Raw genomic sequence first — 20,533 nt, forward strand, 5'->3', positions numbered from 1 at the left:
CAAAGAACATATAATAGATTTTGTACCTCTCTTGTACCTCTTAAGCCACATTGAGACCTGGGTAGACTCTCCTCAGTGAGGAAAAGTAGTCCTTTGAGGAGAATGTAGGTAAGGACCTTTCCAGCTATGTACAGGAGTGTGATACCAAAGTAATTGCTGCAGTCTTATCTATCTCCTTTCTTGAATATGGTAATGATTCTGGCATCTCTCAAGTCACTGGAAATCTGTTCATGTTTCCAAATATTCATAATAATGATGTATAGTTACCACCTGTAGCATGAAGAACTATGAGCCATTAAGTCAATTGACTTCCTCAGCTGCCTGAACTGTAATTACACAGCAGCTTCACAGTGGAGCAGGAATCAATTCAAGGTGCTTCCAACCCCAGGCAGAAAATCTACTTCCTCATTTAATATATGTCGCTTAATTTGGAGGTATAGGAAGAGGGTCTGAGTTTGGAGGGAAAGTGCATGTTGCATGTGAGAAAATATGAATCTATTGTGGGAAAAAATTAGTTTAACCCCCCAAAAAGTTATTCCACTGAAAACAGTATAACTAACATCATCCTTCAGCCAGCATCAGGCTGCTTATCATCCACTTTATCACCTTATCCTGACAGGAAACATACTTCATTTCCCAGTTCAGTTTTGCTACCAAAGCATTAGTAAAATTCCTAACTCATCTATGAAAACTGAAGTATTTCTTGCATGATATATATAAGTGCTCCGCCAGGGGATATAAGGAACCTGAAATCTTTACCAACAAATCTTTGTCTTATTCATATTAATTCCAACCCTGACTGTAACTGACTATTTGTATAAAAAGTCAAAATGTCCCCATCTTCCTTATTGACTATCAGCACTGTGATGCCATACACTTACGCAAAAAAAATCATTGGAAGGGTCAAATTCCTCACCTTGTGTTGCTATACACTGTCCACGGTAGAAAGAAAGACAATACAATTGTGGCATTAAGACACCATTTTTCCTTTCCCTATAATGTATTGGATTTTTCCTTGGTGGTCCCTCAGAAGATCATGGTGAGAAAAAAGTTTCTAATGCCCTTCATTGTTGTGGCTATTCCTCAGGTTCTGACTTGTAAGAGGAGTGTTTGTTTAGTCCTCAACTCCGGTGCTTCATTTTGTATTACCTGAGACCTAGGTGGTCAAGTAAAGCAATGGACATATTTCATATTCTAAAGTGTTTGTTTCTGTGGAAACTTTCCCTTCATACCTAAATACCCTTGTAGCCCCGAAGTGGAGTTCTTCAAAGTAAATAGGGATCCTGCAACCACAGAAGTCTCAGTATGACCCCCCTGCCCAACACCGAAAGGGGAAGTCACTGATGTGCAACTAAACTCACCTTTTGCTTGAAGTTATGATATGTTGAAACTTTGCCAGCTGTTGAAAAGTTCCAGCCCTTTCTTGAAACCCAGTGTAAACCATGGCTTGGAGTTTACACCCTGAAAATTATTTCTCAAAGAGAAAGAAACAGCTTTTTTCTCCATCTGTACCAGGGGTTCACTTAGGTAGTTGTTTCCCTACAGCAGATTGCTACAGAGCAAACCCTTTTGGATTAATTGTACTCCTGTTGCCGGTTCTTCTTCCTGATATCCTTTCCCATCCCTCAGATCAGTGATTTAAGCTTAGTGTACACATCCCCAGCAGTATAAAAATGAAGCCCATAACCTTAGTTGTTAAGCCAGCTAATTAAAAAGATTGCTAGGTAATATTAGCATGAGACTGTAAAGAACCAATAGTCACCTACTCATCCACTGCTTCACCTTGAGAACTCACTGGAGGAAGTTCCCTTTTTTATTAAAGGATGCGAAATACCTGAGGGTGTTGAGGAAGTTGGCTGATGTGACTTCAAAGATAATGGCCAGAGGCTCTGAAAACTCACGGTGATCAGGAGAGGTCTCAGATGATTGGCAAATATAGTTCCCATATTTAGGAAAGGGAAGAACACAGATCAGGGAAACTACAGACCTGTTAGCCTCACCTCAATCCCTGGAAACATCATGGAGGAACTCCTCAAAGAATGCATTTCTTAGCCCTTGGAGGAAAAGAAAGAGATTAGAAACAGCATGGATTCATCAAGGGCAAGTCATGCCTGACCAACTTGATTGCCTTCTCCAAAGAGATGACTAGCTCTCTGGATATGGGGATAGCAGTGAATGTGATATACCTCGACTTTAGCAAGACTTTTGATATGGTCTCCCACAACATTCTTGGAAGCAAGCTAAGTAGTATGAATTGAATGAGTGGAGTTTAAGGTGGATAGAAAACTGGATCATTGGGCTCAAAGGGTCAATGGCTCAATGTCTAGTTGGTGGCTGGTATCAAGTGGAGTACCCCAGGGACCAGTTTTGTTCAATATCTTCATCAGTGACCTGAAAAATGGGATGAACTGTACCCTCAGAAAGTTTGCAGATGACATGAAGCTGGGGGAGTAGTAGATACACTGGAGGGTAGGACTGGGCTTCAGAGAGACCTTGATAAAGTGGAGGGTTGGACCAAAAGAAATCTCATGAGATTCAATAACACCACGTGCAAAGTTCTGCACTTAGTATGGAACAATCTCATGGATTGGTACAAGCTGTGGATTGACTGGCTAAGCACCAGCTCATTAGAAGAGGGCCTGGGGGTTACAGTGGACAAGAAGCTGAATAGGAGTCAGCAGTGTACCCTTGTCGCCAAGAAGGCTATTGGCATACTGGGCTGTATTGGTAGGAGTGCTGCTAGTAGATCAAGGCAAGTGATTATTCCCCTCTATTTGGCAGTGGTGGGGCCACATCTGGAGCACTGTGTCTGATTTTGCCTCCTTCTCCACCCCCTCACCCCCCACAACCCTCCAACTACAACCAAAAGATTTAAACAAATTGGAGATGCAGCTGGAGTACTGCGTCCAGTTCTGGGCACCGCACTTCAAGGGGGATGTGGACAACATGGAGAGGGTCCAGAGGCCGGCCACTCATATGATCGGGGGCAGAAAGGCAGGCCTTATGAGGAGAGGCTACGGGACCTGAACCTGTTCAGCTTCCACAAGAGAAGAGTGAGGGGGGATCTAGTGGCCTGTTACAAACTAGTCAGGGGGGGTCAGCAGGCACTGGGGAAGTCCCTGTTCCCCCGAGCAGTGCCAGGAGTGACCAGGAATAAGGGTCACAAGCTGGTAGAGGGTAGATTTAGGCTAGATATCAGGAGGTGCTACTTCACGGTCAGGGTGGCTAGGGTCTGGAACCAACTTCCAAGAGAAGTGGTGCTGGCCCCTACCCTGGGGGTCTTTAAGAGGAGGTTAGAGAAACACCTTGCTGGGGTCGTTTGACCCGAGTACTCTTTCCTGCCATGGCAGGGGGTTGGACTAGATGATCTACTCAGGTCTCTTCTGACCCTAGAAACTATGAAACTATGAGAGAGTCCAATGGAGGGCAACAAAAATGGTTAGAGGGCTGAGGGACTCATATGACTTATGAGGATAGTCTGAGGGACTTGGGCTAATGTATTTTGAAGAAGACAAGACTGAGAGGGTATTTGATAGCAGCCCTCAACTACCTGAAAAGTGTTTCCAAAGAGGATGGTGCTGGACTGTTCTCAGTAATGCCAAATGTCAGAACAAGGAGCAATGGTCTCAAGTTGCAGCAAGAGAACTTTAGGTTAGTTTTTCCTAATATCTTTCTCACTAGGAGGGTAGCAAAGCACTTGAGCAGGTTACACAGAGAGGTTGTGGAATCTTCATCCTTGGAGGTGTTTAAGATCCAGCTAGACAAAGTCTTCATCGGGGTCATCTAGTTGGGGGTGGTCCTTCTTTGAGTTGGAGGTTGTTCTAGTTATCTCATAGATCCATAGATGCTGGGGTCAGAAGGGACCTCAACAGATCATTGAGTCCAATCCCCTGCCTAGGCAGGAAAGAGTACCCATCTTGAGCCCTGTTCAAGAACACTGAGGCAAAAACCTCATTGAATAGCTCAGCTTTGCCCTCCCTGTCTGTCACTAATTGTTCATTCTTGTTCAGTAGGGGTTCTATGCCACCCTGCGCCTTCCTTTTACTCCCTACATACTTTAACAAAGACTTTTTGTCATCTTTAATTTTTGTTGCCAGCCTCAGCTCTGTAGTTGCTTTGGTCTTTCAAACTGCTTCCCTGCAAGTGCGGGCCAAGTAGGTATACTCCTTGGTAGCTTCCACCTGCTTCGACTGCCTGTATGCCTTCTTTTTTGCCCTTAGGCTTCCCTGGATTTCCCTGTTTAGCAAAGGAAGTTTTTTGACTCCTTTCCCCCTTTTCCCTTGTAGTGGGATAGTCTCCCTCTGTGCCCAAAGGAAAACTTCCTTTAGAAACTACCACCCTTCATGGACTCCTATCTCACCAATACTCTTATCCTGCAGTGCATCATTGACTAGACTTCTAAGCACATGGAAGTTAGCCTACCTAAAGTCAAGCACTTCCACCCTACTAGTTATCTTACCTTGTAGCTAACACCAAGTCCAGTAAGGCATTCCCCCTAGTGGGACTCTATACCTCCTGCATTAGGTGAAGGTCATGCACGCAGGTTAAGAACCTACATGAACAGTTTGATTTGGCTGACTGCTCCTCCCAGCAGATGTGAAGGTAGTTTAGGTTCCCCATGACAACCATGTCCCATACAGCTTCTGAGAGCTGCCTCAAGAATTCCAAGTCTAGCTTTCCCTCTTCGTATGGTGGTCTGTAGCAGACCCCCCCACACCAAGTCCCTTTCCCCTAGACCTCCGTGTATCCTAACCCACAATGTCTCAACTTTCTCCTCATCTAATCCCATTTTGATTAGGTAGATGTATAATGCTTCTTTACATAGAGAGCCACCCCGCCCCCTTTCTTCCCTACTCTGTCCCTTATGTACAACCTGTAGCCCTCGGTGTGTACCACCCAGTCATGGGTAGGGTCCCACTAGGTTTCTGTTAGCCCCACTAAATCAAAGTTATTATCTGCAAGCAGAAGTTCAGGTTCTTCCTGCTTGTTCCTTATTCTCCTAGCATTAGTATAGAGGCACTTGAGCCCTTCGAATGGTGCCTTTGGTGCCCCCCCATTTTGATGTCTAAAGGGCTCCATTGTACTTACCTGGGGTGTACTGCTGCATGTCTCACAGTTTGCAGGTTCTAGACTCTCTCCATCTCCTGCCTCCTTGTCCCCCATCATACATAGTTTAAAGCCCTACATAGGAGGTTAGCCATTCTGTAAGAAAAGAGACTCTTGACTTTTGCAGAGAGATGAAGCCCATCACGTCCTAGGAGGTCCCTTGCATGGAAGTGAGAATTGTGGTCCAGGAAGCCAAAACCCACATGATGGCACTAACTCTGGAGCTGCGGGTTGACTTCTCTGACACAGGTGGTGTGATGCCTACTGTGACCACTGAGTGGGAGGATCAACGAGAAGACCACCTGTGCCCCTGTCTTCCTAAGCCAGGTCCCCAGAGCCTTGTAGTCACTATGATATGTTCTGGACTACCCTTGGCTGCCTCATTTGTTCCCAAATGGATGAGGACCATGGGATAGTTGTCAGAGGGCCGGATGAGGTCAGGAATTCTCACCATGATGTCCCCGATTCTGGCTCCGGGCAGGGAGCAGACCTTGCGCTCCTTAGGAAACCTCAATCTCCTTAGGTTTTTTCCAACCCTGATTTTCTATGATTCTATGATTCTCACCTGAGCATCCCTCTTGGCATAAAAAGTCCAACCTTTTTATTTGTCAGTAGTAGTTTGCAGAGAATTCTGGACCTCAATATTACTTCTCATGAAAACCTTATCAAGATGGATGAAGGGATGTGTCTCTATGAATGGATATGTTGGCTTTGATAAAAAACAAAAACAAAACATATTTTAGTGATAATACATGCAGCTAAAAATGACTCAACTGACCTTAATTTGAACATTCAGGAATTTGATTTGTATTTTTCCCCAACATGATAACTTAATTTAAGTTTGATCTAGCAATGTCGTGATATGAAAGCAAGAATTCTATTTTCCATATCAAGGTTTTGGGTTTTTTTTCTTTTTGCAGTTGATACATTTTCCAATCCATTTTCACTTTCTTCTCCTTTCACTAGTATAGGGTGAGACAAAACACTCTAGACCTGTCATTATTCATTATGTGCACTCAGGCAATGACCAGCATTCACAGTTCAAGATATAAAAACTGCCTAGTTTCAAAGAGGCACATTGTAGAAGAGCAGGCTTTAGTTAGCAGTAGTTCACAATAATTTTAGAACATCTTAACTGCCACTTTCAGTGTCTACTTCTAGGTCATTTATAGTCCTGGTAAAGCTATTGACATTGACTCAAGTAAGCATATACAAAGTGTCTACAAAGTGTCTACAGATAAGGCTGGCAGAGTAACATTAATTGAAAATGAACACTTCTACATTCAGGCTACACTTCGGAACATGTCCCAGAAACACTAAGAAGAAAAAGAGAAGGCACACAATTCTGCAGCCCTTTTTTTGTCACCGCTTTCATACACCCTGCAAAGATATGGCACAAATCTATTATTTCCCCTGATTTTCTGTCCTGCTTCCTAGCAGTATGTGAAGCAGGCCATATTTGATTCAGATTTGGTTTAATCTGGGGGACAGTGATTCGATTAGATGATTTGGCTCACTGTCCCAATTTTATTAGGCCAAATCCGAAGATTCAGTGCTGATTTGGAGAATCAGCGATTCGGCCATAGACACAGATTTAAATGTTTTTTTCTACATGCCTCAAGGTACCGGGCACCGAATCTCCACCGAATCAAATCAGTGATCGAAGCTTCACACAGCCCTACTGCTTCCACTAAAAGCATCTATCCAGTCTAAGTGTTCCTTCTCTAGAGCCTGTCATTTCATACTTATTTCCATTTCATCTCTCTCCTCCAAATAAATAAGTCACACTTAAATGAGAGATTTAATCAAGTGCTTTACCACCTGTGATATTTTACATCCAGGCTGTTGTGTAATATATTGCTCAAATGAGTTCAGGTTGCATGACCAGATTCCAATACCATTAATCAGATTAATAATACTACCCCACAAGTAAGATAATGCATCAGTATAAAGGTGTCTGGTCATTTAGAGATTGATTTTTAAAGGCATTTCAAGATACATATTAATGCAGGTACAGATCTAGTTGGATTTTCAAGAGATCATAGGTGTCGAACTGCATCTGCTTAAATGCCCTTAAAAAGCTGCCTCTTAGTCCATAGCATTGCTTTCTTGTTCAGCTACCACATCCTTCAGCTACCAACTCCCTTGACACCAATCAGATGAAAAAGAAATAGCTGTACAATTCATTTGCTAGAAAGCTTCCCCCTTTTTTGTAATAACTGGGTCAGGGGGACTCAGACACAAGCTGTCTCATTGCACTGCATATGCAGATCAGGGATTTCAGACGTGATTTTTTTTTTCTTTTTTAAAAAATGGTGACTACATTCTTTTATCAGTTCATGTAGAATTGCATGCAAATTTTGGTTCTTATTTTATCTATAACAATTTATCTAGTCCTAGATTATAGGGTGGACCCCACAGCTGGGTTGCGCTATCCTTGGTCAAGATGCTTGCATAATGTATCTTTACTGTGAATCAGTTTGGACTTTGGTAATTAAAAGCAACATGGATGGCTACAATAGCTTCCTGTGGGCCATTAAATCAGATGAAGTTTATAGAATACTACATGCTGCAGTTGTGTCCCATCCAGTCTCCAATGTGCCTCAAAATGCCCTGTGTGTGGAGGGTACAGAAAGGAGTGGGATAGTGAAGAGTAGAATGGATGACTTAATCTCATCATGAGATTTTTCTGTACTGAAGTGACCCCCACCACCTTAAGTAGGGCAGTTTTGCTGTTTGGTCGGTGAGGAGGGAGGGCGGATTGATCTCCACTTTGGAGCCAATCCAGCAGAGAGAAGATGCCTACCTGCAGCCTCTCTCTCCTAGCCTCGCACCCCCGTCCCAGCTCCAGTTCTGTCTGCAGGATGGGAGGGGGGGAGATGAGAGGGAAGGGAGCTCTGGGATGGGGTTTGCTCAGCCTAAGCTAGAGGGGGAAGGGACTGGGGAGGGGCCATGAAGCAGAGTGTGGCGAAGTGAGGTCCCTGCCTAGCCTCAGGGCTAATTTCCCAACCTGCCTCTGGGTACTCCACCCACCTGACTCACCTGCCACACCAAGATGGAATATAATTGAATGCTAATTAGGCGGGAGGCTGCCCCTTTTACACCGCGGTATTGGAGGGCTATTCGCAGCTCTGTTCCACCCCACCATCATGGCCCAAGCCTCACAGATGGCATCACAGGCAGTCGGCTCAACTGTCCCCTTCACCCATTAGCTGTGGCTCCCCAGTCATGGGACCTTCAGTTTCTATAAGCCCTGGCCTCATCTCAGGCCAGTCGGGACCTCGAGCTTCTTTGCTTACTGTGGGCATCCCTCACGGTGGGCCCCTGGTCCTTTTGAACCTTCCAGTCCTGGCCCCAGCATTGACCAATCGAGTGCCTCGGTTGGGGTTTGCCGCCTGCCTGCACATAGGGATCGGGGTCCTCCATTCCTGGCTCAGGTGCTCCTGGAAGTGTGCCTGGCCCTGCGAGGTCACTCCCTGGCAGGCTCAGATGCCTCCAGAAGCTTACCTGGCCTACCCTGCTCTTAAGGTGTATGGCCCACCTGAAGGTGAGGGCTAGGGTTAAGGCACCCCTACTCACCTTTCACCAGGGTGGTAACTAACCTGGCATTTCCTGGAGGCTCCTGCACCAATGAAAGCCCCACCAGGCCACCCACTCCTGGCAGGGTGAAGTTTTAGGTCATTACCAGGACCAGGAGCCTCCAAACCATCCCCTACAGCTCTTGCCCTTATCTCCAAGATGTTACTACCTTGTCTCCCAGCAGGAAACTGCCCTCTTTATACAGGCAGCCATGGATCTAAAATGGCTGCCACAATTAAGCACCTGCTGGCCGCTTGGCTTGGCCCTTAAAGTGGCAGGCACCAACAGTGCCCTGCCACACAGGGGGGCTCCAATCCATCTGCCTCCCCGTCCCCCTGCTTCTACCTCCAGCTCAACACTAGGGGGCAAGGCTGGGCTGCATTACCTTAGCCCCAAACACATGGAGGGACTGACATAAGTTAATGAAGGCAGTAGTCGCTTTGGAGCACCTTCATCTGAACCCTCAGATGAAGGTTATATATTATATATCACACACATACACACACACACCAACACTGTTCCAAATGAACCCCTATGTTTAATAGTAATCAGCAATATGCTTTAGCTACTGTTTTAAGAATAATAGGGAAAAAGGCCACAAACTTGAAAACTTGAACCTCAGACTAGATCTGTGCATACGTATCTATATATCAACCTGGATCTCTGTAGATTCATTGATACCATCCTGGGATAACTGTGCAGGCACACTACGTGATATAGTACTATTAGTACTTTCAATCCTGTGAACCTTTTTAAAATTTATCCTGGGACAATAGACACGGCCATCTGAAAGACTGCACTTTGCCTCAAGATAAAATGGTTTATACCAGAAAAATGCAGCCAAGTATGCAGCCTAAATATCTGGTTGGATAATTGGACTTAAATCATCTCCTTTTTGACTCCCAGGGTAGGGTTGAAATTGTCTCAGCATGTGTCTAAATTTATTTCTGTTTTGAAGCTACAGCTATCCCATATAAAATGCATAAATAGTGCTGGAAACCATGATCTGGAACTAAAACTTTCTCAGTCTAAGGACCTCAGTGTAGTCATGATTGGGTATTTAATACAGTAAGGAAATGGGATACTTTTGTCCTCACTTGCTGTTCTCCATCTAGCTCCATGACATTTTTCTTCTTGCTGTCCAGTAGAGTTATGGAGCATGTTCTCATTTGACTTTTTTGATAGCTGTAGCTTGGGTATTCATTATGCTAAGGAAGGTGGAGGTCTATAGTCTATGTCTCGTGATGGGCAAGTGCCTGCATTTGGGCAAAGTGGGCTGTGCTCAGTACTGTTGATGGACATTAGTTTTTTTGGGGGGGGTTATTTTGGTCCGTTTAATGGGGGTGGGGGTAGCTTTCTCTGTGGGGTATAAATAGAGCTTAGCCTATATCTGTGGTCACTGTAAAACACAATGTTGCTTACAGGGAATTACTTATCAAAGTGCATGCGTAGGGAGTATGCAGTTGTATGGAGGCTTGCATGCCCAAATGTGTCTACTCATGAACATGTACTCCCAAAAAGGCACACAGGGAGCTTTCAGGGTGCTGACACCAAGCCACTTTGACTCACAATTTAGGATTTAGGTACATTTTATCCAGCTTTCTCCTAAGTCCTGTTTAAGTGCTGCTTCTAGTTCCCAGTTATCACAGCCAACCTGCTGACTATTGAATGGCAATCCATCAGTAGATGTCTAGTTTTGATATCTCATGGCAAGTAATAAGAAAACTCTTTAGATGTGATGCTATTTTTCCAAACCTCTGGGTTAACCATTTTGATTGTTTCAGGCTGATCATAATGTTATTTTGTTTTGTTTTAAACTGGTATCATATCAAATTAAAGGATTAAAATGAAACGTTTCAATACAGAAACATTTCATTCTAATGCTTTAATTTGATATAATACTAGTAAAGCATTTCAGAAAACTGAAGCATTTCATTTTGATTATTGAAAATGGAGTTGTGATCGAAATGTTTTTGAAAATTCTCTTTCAAAGCCAATTTTTATCAACATTGACACATTTTAATGTGCATTTTACATTCAGTAATTTAGAAAAGTTGTTATCAGAAGAATTTTGATTGGATCTATTTCATGGGATTTGAAGCAGTCTTAGCAGAGATTTAGATGGATTTCAAACAGCTTTAGATAACTAAATAAGAATTCAATTTTACAATTATTATAGCATTTGTGTCTTTGGTAATTTACAGGTAAGAAAGAACAAGGTCCTTACTGCAGCATGGCTAACTTTTACAAAGATAACATGCAAGGGCTGGGGAATGGAATATAACAAGTGCATGACGGAGTATTGACATTTGTTGTGCTTACTCTCTCTTTGTATGAGTAGGTAGGCAAGAGAGTTTTTGGACAAGCAACTTGTGTATATATAATATTGATCTGGAAAACCTTTAGGAAAATGGGACCAAAAAACAAAAATTGTCTGACTGGGTAACCATAAACAGCTGCACAGTTGAAAGGCTTATTAATTCCAAGATATGCCCTATTGTCATTCCGCCGCTGAGCCTGCAGAAGTTACAGTCACAGCATGGCCTGTTAGCATTGCATCCTCCCAGCATTAAAGAAGCCTTGCATGTCTTTTTATGAAAACTCTGTGAAGTATTTCAAGTGTGTGACTAACTACAGTGAGTGCAAATAATTTGCTTTGATTTCTCCAAGAATAGTCCATATAGGGTTTCTGAGAGCATAACAAAAATCCAGCATAGCATCACTGACAGCAGTGAAATGGTTTAATACTAAAAAGTGGTGAGTGTCACCAATCAACACTTGACAAAATTAGTCTTTTACAAAATTGTAAAGAGGGGAAACATTTGACCCAGTCACTTTAGCATTCCATATAGTTTTCATACAAAATCATTAGGAATCTTAAAGTAGCAAGGGTAAATTTACAGTTTATGCCATCATAAGCTCATGATGGCATAAAAGCCAAAGCATTAAAGTTTACCACTTAAATGTAAATGTTTTTGCAAGCCAATGTGAAGTGATTTATATACTTTTCTATATTTGGGTAAATTTGGATGGTAAGAATTCCAAAATGCATGCATCAGCCTTATAACTGAGTTACTTCAAGATGAAAGACTTTGTTAACCCAAGGAAAAAAAATAGCTCTTGAGTAAATGGACCACATACACAAGTCAATCATTGTGAGGCTGTACTGTTTGAAGCGGTGTCTCCTTTAACATTTCTGAAAAGATTGCTGTTAATGGCATGCTAAGATAGCCTTGGGTTCTGGCAAAGATAGCAGCAAATGTTAGCTTAGTATTGTCAGACAGTATAAAAATAATAACCTCCTAAAGAGATATGACTACTCAGAGCGATCTCTGGACTTTGACTTCTGACTTTCTACTTTTGTGTTTTACCCTTTTATCTCTCTCCTCTTAACTTCCTTTTTTTTTTTTTTATTTTGATGCCCAAGGAGAAATTCGTCAGTTGCAGCAAATGCTGTCACAGAAAAATGCTATTTTTTTCACAGTAAGCCTTTGTTCTGCTGTATCGGGACCCACAAACTTACTTAGATCACTTCAGGTTCCTTCACCTTGCTTTTGCTTTCAGAAATCAAAGTACAGTCTTCAACAGCAACAAACTGTGCACTATTCTGTTGGAAATTTCATCTTTTTTTTTTTCCTAGTACTGTCAAGGAGTAGGATGACTGATCATGAAGTTTAAGGGACAGAAAAATGGATATAATAAAAGAGCAGATGAACCTTATTAGTAAAACAATATGGGTCTTTCACTGATACAGTCTAGAGGTATGACTTTCCCGGAATCCTCAGCCAATGTTCAAAGGGAGTAAAATAGCGATACGAAGAATGAGGTGCCCCCAGGGGCGAGAGACCACCAGGGATTCTTACACAATTCACATAGGCAGACCCTGAGTTCTTGGAGCCATGATGCTCCAGCATGCCTAAATGATTCAAAGGAGGACAGGGTGATCAACAGTCTTTGAAAGAGACTGCTGGAAGTGTAGACATCCTCTACCACAGAGCTTGCGTTCCTGTCTGAACGAATTGTTGCCAGCACAAGGGAATTAAGTCCATTACATTTACATTCACTTCCACAAAAGCCAGATAGTCTGACCTGGAGGGTAATAAACAAGATTCCAAATGCCCCTTTGGGGTCAGTCTACCTGTTACGGGCCAACCACCCACCTTCTCTCCTGCCACGCCTTGTTATTAATTGATTAATAGATGTAATTAAGCAGGAGGTTGCCCATTTTCTTCCCCAGTGCCAGGGGATGCTATCTGTGGCTCTGTTCCTCCCCTGTACCGCAGCCCAAGGCTCATAGATGGTAATTGTAAATTCCTTTTTATGTCAGGGTTTAGGCAACTGTGGGCCTACCCCCTTTTCCTCTAGCTAGGCCTGTCAGTCAAAAAAAACCCACAATCCACTAATCAAAGCCAACCCCTCACTTGGGCTCCTGCCCCTCTGGGGCGCTGGGGTCTACTCACCCCTGAGTATTGCACCCTCTTCTGGCGCTGGAGTCAGCGCCCCAAAATGCTGATCCTTCTCTGGCACCAGGGTCCGTGTTCCCCAAAATGCTGCTCCCTCTTTGGTGCCGGGGTCCATGCACCCCAAAATGCTGTGCCCTCTCTGGGTCCTCAAGCTGCTGTAGGTCCGCTATGAAGCCTCCTCCATCCCCTCAAAGCTTCACCCAAACCACCGGTGTCAAACAGCAAACAAAACACAAGCCCCTGGACTATAACATAAATTCAAGCCACCTGGCTATAACATCATCCAAGCCATACCTGGGGTGCTTCAGCTGTCACCAGTATCAGAGACTATACCTGCAGTAAGGCCTCTCCCCTTTGGTTACTCTGGGAGAGCTCCGTCCCCCTTGGCTGCTGGCAGGGAACTGCCATCCTGGCCTCAGCCCTGGGGTTTATATATGAGCCAGGCCCCACCCCTTCCAGTCACCTGACTGGCTGCCAGGGCTTGAGCCTTAACCCCTACTTCACGGGCCGGCTGTGACCAGAAGGTTCCAGAATTAAAGGGGCCACCCTGTCGCTTAGTAACAGGGTTACCAGTCTGTCCTTAAGTGCAGTTACCTTCCCCCTCTGCCCCATTAATTTCCTTAGCACTCCCAATATTTTTTAAGGTGTCCCATAGTCATGTTCCTTTTTTTTGGATAACATTGTCTGCATTACTTCAAAGTAAAAAAAATGTCCCAAGAACTAAATATTTCCTCAAACCTAAGACAGTTCCTGCCCCACCCCCTGTCAGCATGGGCGGGAAGCTCCTTATCTTAGATTCATGTGTAAAGTGGAGGGGGGTGGACAAGTGGATGCTGTGGCTCTGATTGGCCTTAAGCCTGGACCTAGAGCACATGGAAACTTTGTCCCTTTCCTGGCCAATCATCATCACCAACACTACTTCATGGCCCAGCAAAAGTTGAACTTCTATGTGCTATTCTCCAGAGAGGAAACAGAGCTATAGCATCCTTGGACAGGAAGGGGTGGGAGGGAGGCAAAAATGATGGAGAGTGGGACATGCTAGTGGAAGGTGCTAGGAAGGCTACAGGAGAAGTGGGAGGCAGAGGACAAGGGGGCCACCTGACCCACCCCCTAGCTACCTAACCTCCATAGCCACTATTTTCCCTGCTGTAGCAGTAGGAATGCAACAAATTTGAGATAGGCCCCTAATAACTAGAGTCTATACCTGGAAAACTATAACAAATTTATATATTTTTCATATATAGAATTTAACTATGGGATGCATATTATATTCAGGATTGATTTAGATTCAAGGAAATGTGGTAATTCAGAAGCAGCCCAGCTTTGAACTGGCAGGGTTGAGGTCCTGGATCAGAGGAGAGCTGTGTATGGGCCTCTATATTGCAGCACTCTTGTTGAACATAAATGATGAAGGGGATGCTGCTATTTGAATCCCCCTGTGCATTTTCCCAGGACCGACAGGACCATATAAGATGCTCCCAAGCCCTACTCCTGTGACTGCATTGCCCTGGGCTCTGTGTTGAACTCTGCTACGCAGCCTGATATGGGGATGATCTCCTTCTATCTTCTCCCCTCTTTCTGCATCTTCTCAGCATCTGATCTACTTATTCCAGCTTGGAAGAGGTCAAATGAAATTTAGCCACAGTTTATTTCAAGTCACAAAGCATTTCACCCAAGGACATGCACTCATGTAAGAGCAGGTGATGTGAACCTAAATTTCCACACTGCATTACATTAGCAGTATCACTTTTTGGATTCATTTTTTCAGTTGCCAGAATGCAATTAATTGTCGCCTTCAGGGCCCAGTTCTGCAACTCACCCACTCACATACAGAAACAGCCCCATTGAGGTATAATCCTACATAATTTCCTTTTCATGTGAGAGCTGAAAAATTAGCCTCTTAGAAATAAAATTGTGTTCTCTAGAAAGGTGGAGGGGTGGGGTGAGGGCATCCATTTGTATAATGTGACACTTACATTTTTTGTCAGCTAAATTTTGTTTTCTTTCTCCTTTTTTTCTGGTTCTGCAGGGTTTCTGCTTTGGTTTATTCTTTTACCTCTTCAGATCATTGTTTTTTTCACATGCTTTATCCTGTTTACTATTACATTTTCCTCACTGTTTATTCTCTGCCATAACACCTCACTGAGTTTTCTATAGGCATCCACCTTCCTTCCAGCAGTGGCTTGTTCCTCAAGCTTTAGAAAGCTTTCTGATCAAATATTGTATTGCTTTGCCTTTTAAAGGAGCAGAACTCAAAATATTCTGCTTGTTTGCAGAAAGGGCAAGGAGGAGGGACTTATCCCATGTTAATTCATTTACAAATACTGTAAACATAGCAAGTTGGTTCTGAAAATTGCCGCTTTCAATGTGTCTTTTAAGTCTTATTTGCTGAACTTACTGCCAACAGCCACATTTCTTCTTTCTAGCAGTCCTGTAAGGCCAGAGGAGAACAAGCAGTGTCTGGTTTATATTACATGGTTATACACTCAGTAGAAATGCTGGATAGTAGGCACTTGGGGTACCTATACTTGAGCAGACTTGATTAGTGGAGTCTGCTGGAGCCTGGTAATTAGTATCTAGTGTATCAGCATCCCTGTGCTCATCAAATGAGCTTTAATTAAAGCACCCTGGCTGCCATTTTAAAGTATGGGGATGCTGATACATGAGACACTCAGGCACTTTAATTAGAGTGGCTGTTGGAGCACATATATAAACACCTTGATCTCCAGGATCAATTGGTAGTTGTAGTGACTGGAGAAACTACAGGTAGTGTTGGAAAGTATGAATCTGGGAAAGCAGTTCATAGAATCATAGGTCTGGAAGGGACCTCCATAGCTCTTCTAGTCCAACCCGCTGCCTGAGGCAGGATCATCCCTACCTAAACTATCCGATGCAAATATATAATCTAATCTCTTAATAACACTGCCACCACCCCGACACAACACAAGGAATAACAAGAAATAACCTGCCACATGTAAAGCAGGCAGTTTACCCTAGGTAGTCCATCCCACTGCCTCACTGTTCTAGGAGAGCAAAAGAGAAAAGGTGCTCTCAATCATGGGAAAGACAAGCAAACATGGAATACAAGAATGTAATATTTATACTAGGGGTAGGCAATTATTCGAGATGAAGGGCCACTTCATTTTTGTAAGCTGTTGTGAGTCAGGTCAGCGTCCCCCTGCTCCCCCATCCCCTGCCACACTGGGCCAGGTCGGCACACTCCAGCACCCCCACTCACAGCTACTCACCAAAACTCTCTAAGGTGCTCTGCCCTGGGGCCCAGCCCTGTCCTGTTACCACCCAGTGACCCCAGCCCTGGGGTCTCCACAGAGCTGTGGGCAGGCTGGATTCTTGGGGTGGTGACAGTGCAGGGCCCAGGGCAGAGTCACAATCTGCTCCCACCGTGCCCCTGCCCATGGAACTGGTGTCCATCACAGGGACATGTTCAAAGCAGGTTGTGGCTCTGTTCTGGGCCCTGGCCCCATGCTGTCAGTGCCCCAAGATCCTGGTCTTGGTCCTGCCCTCCTGTCCTTCTCCTCTCCCAGATGCTACTTCCTGCCTGCCTGCCGCCCCATCCCATCTGCCTCGGTGAACATGCCCTGCCTGCACGGGTCCTAGGCTGGTCTCCTTGGAGACTCCACCCACCTGCCAGCTCTGTCCAATGTTCCTACCAGCCAGTGGGGGGGGTAGGGTGGGGGTGCCTAGACAGTGGGGCCAGGTCCAACAGCAGCTGCAACACTGGTGGTGGCAGCCAGAAGCAGCTGCTGCCACTGGGGATGCAGGGAAGCAGAGTCTAGCTGCTATACTGCCCCAGTCCCGCTGCATGTCTAGGGGCAGCAGGATTGGCTAAATGCTCCGTGGTCTGGGCTGCCCTCCTCACCTGGGCTGGGCAGGGCTGAGGGACCTACCATAGGCTGGATAAAACTCCCTGGTGGACTGGATCTGATCTGTGGGCCGTATTTTTTCCACCCCTGATTTATAGAGCTATTTCTTTAATTGCAATGACACATCAGAGGCTGCAGTAGAAAAATGGGAGTTAAGCTAGAATTTCCAAAGAAAAATAGAGAGGCAGTTAGCCATGTTGGTCTGAAATCAAAAAGAAGAAAACAAAGAACATAGGACCTTATTACTCCTTACACTGTGAGCCACATAAATGTTGATCAGTGTTTGTGCTAGCTCTAGTTTGGAGCAGTCACACTTCAGGTCACCATGGGCTTGAAGGACTGAAATGTAAGAATCCTTCCCACCCATTCCAGGCTTCTCCCCTGTGCCCTACCTGGCCCTGACTGCTGCCACTACCCAGGCCCAGAGAGCAGCAGTGACAGTGGCAACCAAGCAGGCAGGTTAACCCTTCCCTGACTGCCCCTAGGGATGGACAGACATTGCACACAGCCACAAGTAAGCCACGGGTGGGGAGGGGCAATGAGCAGGGATTTGGAGTGTTGGTAAGTACGGTGGCGGGGGACAGTGAGCCTGATCCAGGTAAGAGGGGGATGGATGGTGGTTGGAGTGTTTACTATTAGGTGTAGCCTAGAGTGACTACACCTTAGTATAAGATGAGCTCGGTAACAGAGATTAGAGATAATTGTTCCCTGTAGTGGCCTAACTTTAAGCAGCATAAGAAGTGCTGAAAACTAGTTTTAGATGTTACTGTGTGGACAAGCCAGGCATTAATTGCTCCAGGAGCCACACAAAATTATCATGTAAGAAGTCCGGTAGCTGAGGTTTGAAGAACAGTATTAAAATAAAGTTGACAAGGGTCAAAGAACAGTAATGATCAAGGCATTAAAAATATAATAACAAAAGGAGAAAGCATTTCAAACTCCCTCCTTACTTCTGTTTTTAGTACTTTATTAGGACTCTATCTTACAAACCATTTCCTATAGTTAGATTAATCACGGCACTATACCCAATAATAAAGTACAGGAGTGAGCTGTGAAATAATTAAAAAAAAAGAATAATAAAAAATTAAAATGTAAAACATATTGTGGCAATGTATACACATATAATAATAATAATAATAATAATAATAATAATAATAAACATTAATGTCCTAGATCATCCTCTCATTCAAATTTTTTCTTTTTTTTTTTCCCATTGACTCTTTTAAAAATGTATTTTCTCTCTTTTTAGCTTATAATTGTGGTTTACCAGTCTTCTATTCACCTGCCCATGAGAAAACCAGATAGAGAGTGATTTCTCCATGGTTCCAACCTCTTTTTAAAACTTAAATTATCCTATCAGGAGATGGGAACAATACCATCTATCATACATGACTACCCTGCAAGCCAAATTAAAATTTGTGGCAGATCATTATTTAACCTAGTGGATGGCAACATTTTTTTTATATCAGGATGCATTTGTAAACATTAATGGCCAGTCCTGACCCAGTGCCCCTTACTCTGGACCTACTGCTCCCCACACCCAGGCCCCAGTCCCCAGCCCTGGCACCCCGTGTGTAGGGCAGAGGGTGGATGTGAGGGGCAGAGGGGAGGTATTTGTGGGGAATGAGGGGCCCCAAGCAGCCCCTTGAAGGCTGGAATTGTGCTAGCCTGCAAGTGAAAAGCCAGTTTCCACATCTTTCTACTTTAAAGGAGAATCCATTTTTAACATTTGTTTGCAACCCTTTCATATAGTCTTGCAATGCACTTTTGGGTCTTGACCCATGGGTTCAGAAATGATGATTTAAATGCATTTTCTCCAATAAATTACTTATGGAGTGTTTGTAAACAATCAGTTTTTTTAATAATATTTCACCCTATTCCTGACCATAAATGAAGCAAAAAGGAGATAACTTTCCCAAACAAAATATTATTTATAAATTATTTCTTACAATTCTTATTAGATATCAACACTAATCAATAAGCTGTTTGAAAAAATAAATTATTTATAGCTTGATTTTCTGTTGCTGCTATTCAAGTAGGAGTATATACTAAGTGTTTTCATTCTTTCTTACAGGTGCCACCCATACTTCTGGATAAGCAGTTCTCGGAATTCACACCGGACATTACACCCATTATTCTGGCTGCTCACACAAACAATTATGAGATCATAAAACTTCTTGTACAGAAGGGGGTTTCTGTACCCAGACCACATGAAGTCCGCTGCAACTGTGTTGAATGTGTGTCAAGCTCAGATGTGGACAGCCTACGCCATTCTCGATCCAGACTCAACATCTACAAGGCTCTCGCAAGCCCATCTTTAATTGCATTGTCTAGTGAGGACCCTTTTCTTACAGCATTTCAACTAAGTTGGGAGCTTCAGGAATTGAGCAAGGTAGAAAATGAGTTTAAATCAGAATATGAAGAACTGTCACGGCAGTGTAAGCAATTTGCAAAAGATCTCTTGGATCAGACACGGAGTTCCAGGGAATTGGAAATTATTCTTAATTACAGGGATGATAATAGCTTGATAGAAGAACAGAGTGGTAATGAACTTGCAAGACTGAAACTGGCAATTAAGTACCGTCAAAAAGAGGTGAGTGTGCTGGAGAATATTTAAACTTATTTAATAGCAGTAATCTGATAGATAATAGTCTGGAATGTGTCCTTTTAAGTGAGACAAATTGCTGCTTACCTTTTTTGTTCTACTGGGTCTCTCTTTTCCTCCCTTTAATTAGACACATTTAAGAAGTTGTTAAGATTTAATAACACTACTGTCTGAAATATGCTATTATATCATAGCTCCAGGAAGATTACTTTTTTTGTACAGACATTGTCACTAACACAGCATTGCAGCTCTTCTTTGATGTTTGGATCAAAATTGCAAATAATTCCTCAAAACGTTCTGCACAGACATCCCCTCTGGACTGAAAAAATGCAGGCACATGACTGCAGGGGCTCAGGATAGAAGTCGGGGGGTGCTAAAGCAGCCTTCCCTTCCCCTTTCTAGTGCTGAGCTGATGGCAGCATGTCCAGGCCCCAGCAGGATGCTCTGATTTTGCCCCCACCCACTCACTGGTCAGCGAGGGAGCCAGCAGGGATTTACACAGCATTTAGTTATACAGCAGGGAGTTACATAGCATTTGTCAGCCCATTGGCAAAACAAAAGGATCTCTCATTAGTTCAAGCTCTTCTTAAACAATTTTTCCAAGGAAGGAACATAGGGACATTACCAGCTACCTATTGATTAGCTTCAAAGAGCCCTAAGCCAACACCGTCCTGTCTGCCTTTGTCCTGTCTCCCACATCACAGACTGTAGCCAGCATGGGGTATGTTAGCTAACGCCGAGAGGTATCTGTGTAAGGCAGAGGGGAGGGAGGAATCTCTGCTTGAGTGGTGGTGGAGTGGGAGCAGGAGGTAGCTAGGCAGACACCCTGTACCTGTAGTCTCTGCTGGAGCTGCAGCCAGGGAGTAGAGGGGAGGGACCAGCCCTGATGGGCTGGA

General features: G+C 43.9%; 1 protein-coding gene across 1 annotated transcript in view; it reads left to right on the forward strand.

Annotated features, from left to right (window-relative positions):
* Positions 1-20,533, forward strand: part of TRPC4 (transient receptor potential cation channel subfamily C member 4) — a 233,979-nt gene that overhangs the window by 104,030 nt on the left and 109,416 nt on the right. The window contains exon 3 of the mRNA XM_090027125.1: positions 19,107-19,625. Coding sequence (XP_089883251.1) covers positions 19,107-19,625 — 519 coding nt within the window. The remainder of the gene's footprint in view (positions 1-19,106; positions 19,626-20,533) is intronic.

The sequence above is a fragment of the Crocodylus siamensis genome, chromosome 1, assembly GCF_052110815.1.
Source record: "Crocodylus siamensis isolate JL-2025a chromosome 1, ASM5211081v1, whole genome shotgun sequence".
Taxonomy (NCBI): Eukaryota; Metazoa; Chordata; order Crocodylia; family Crocodylidae; genus Crocodylus; species Crocodylus siamensis.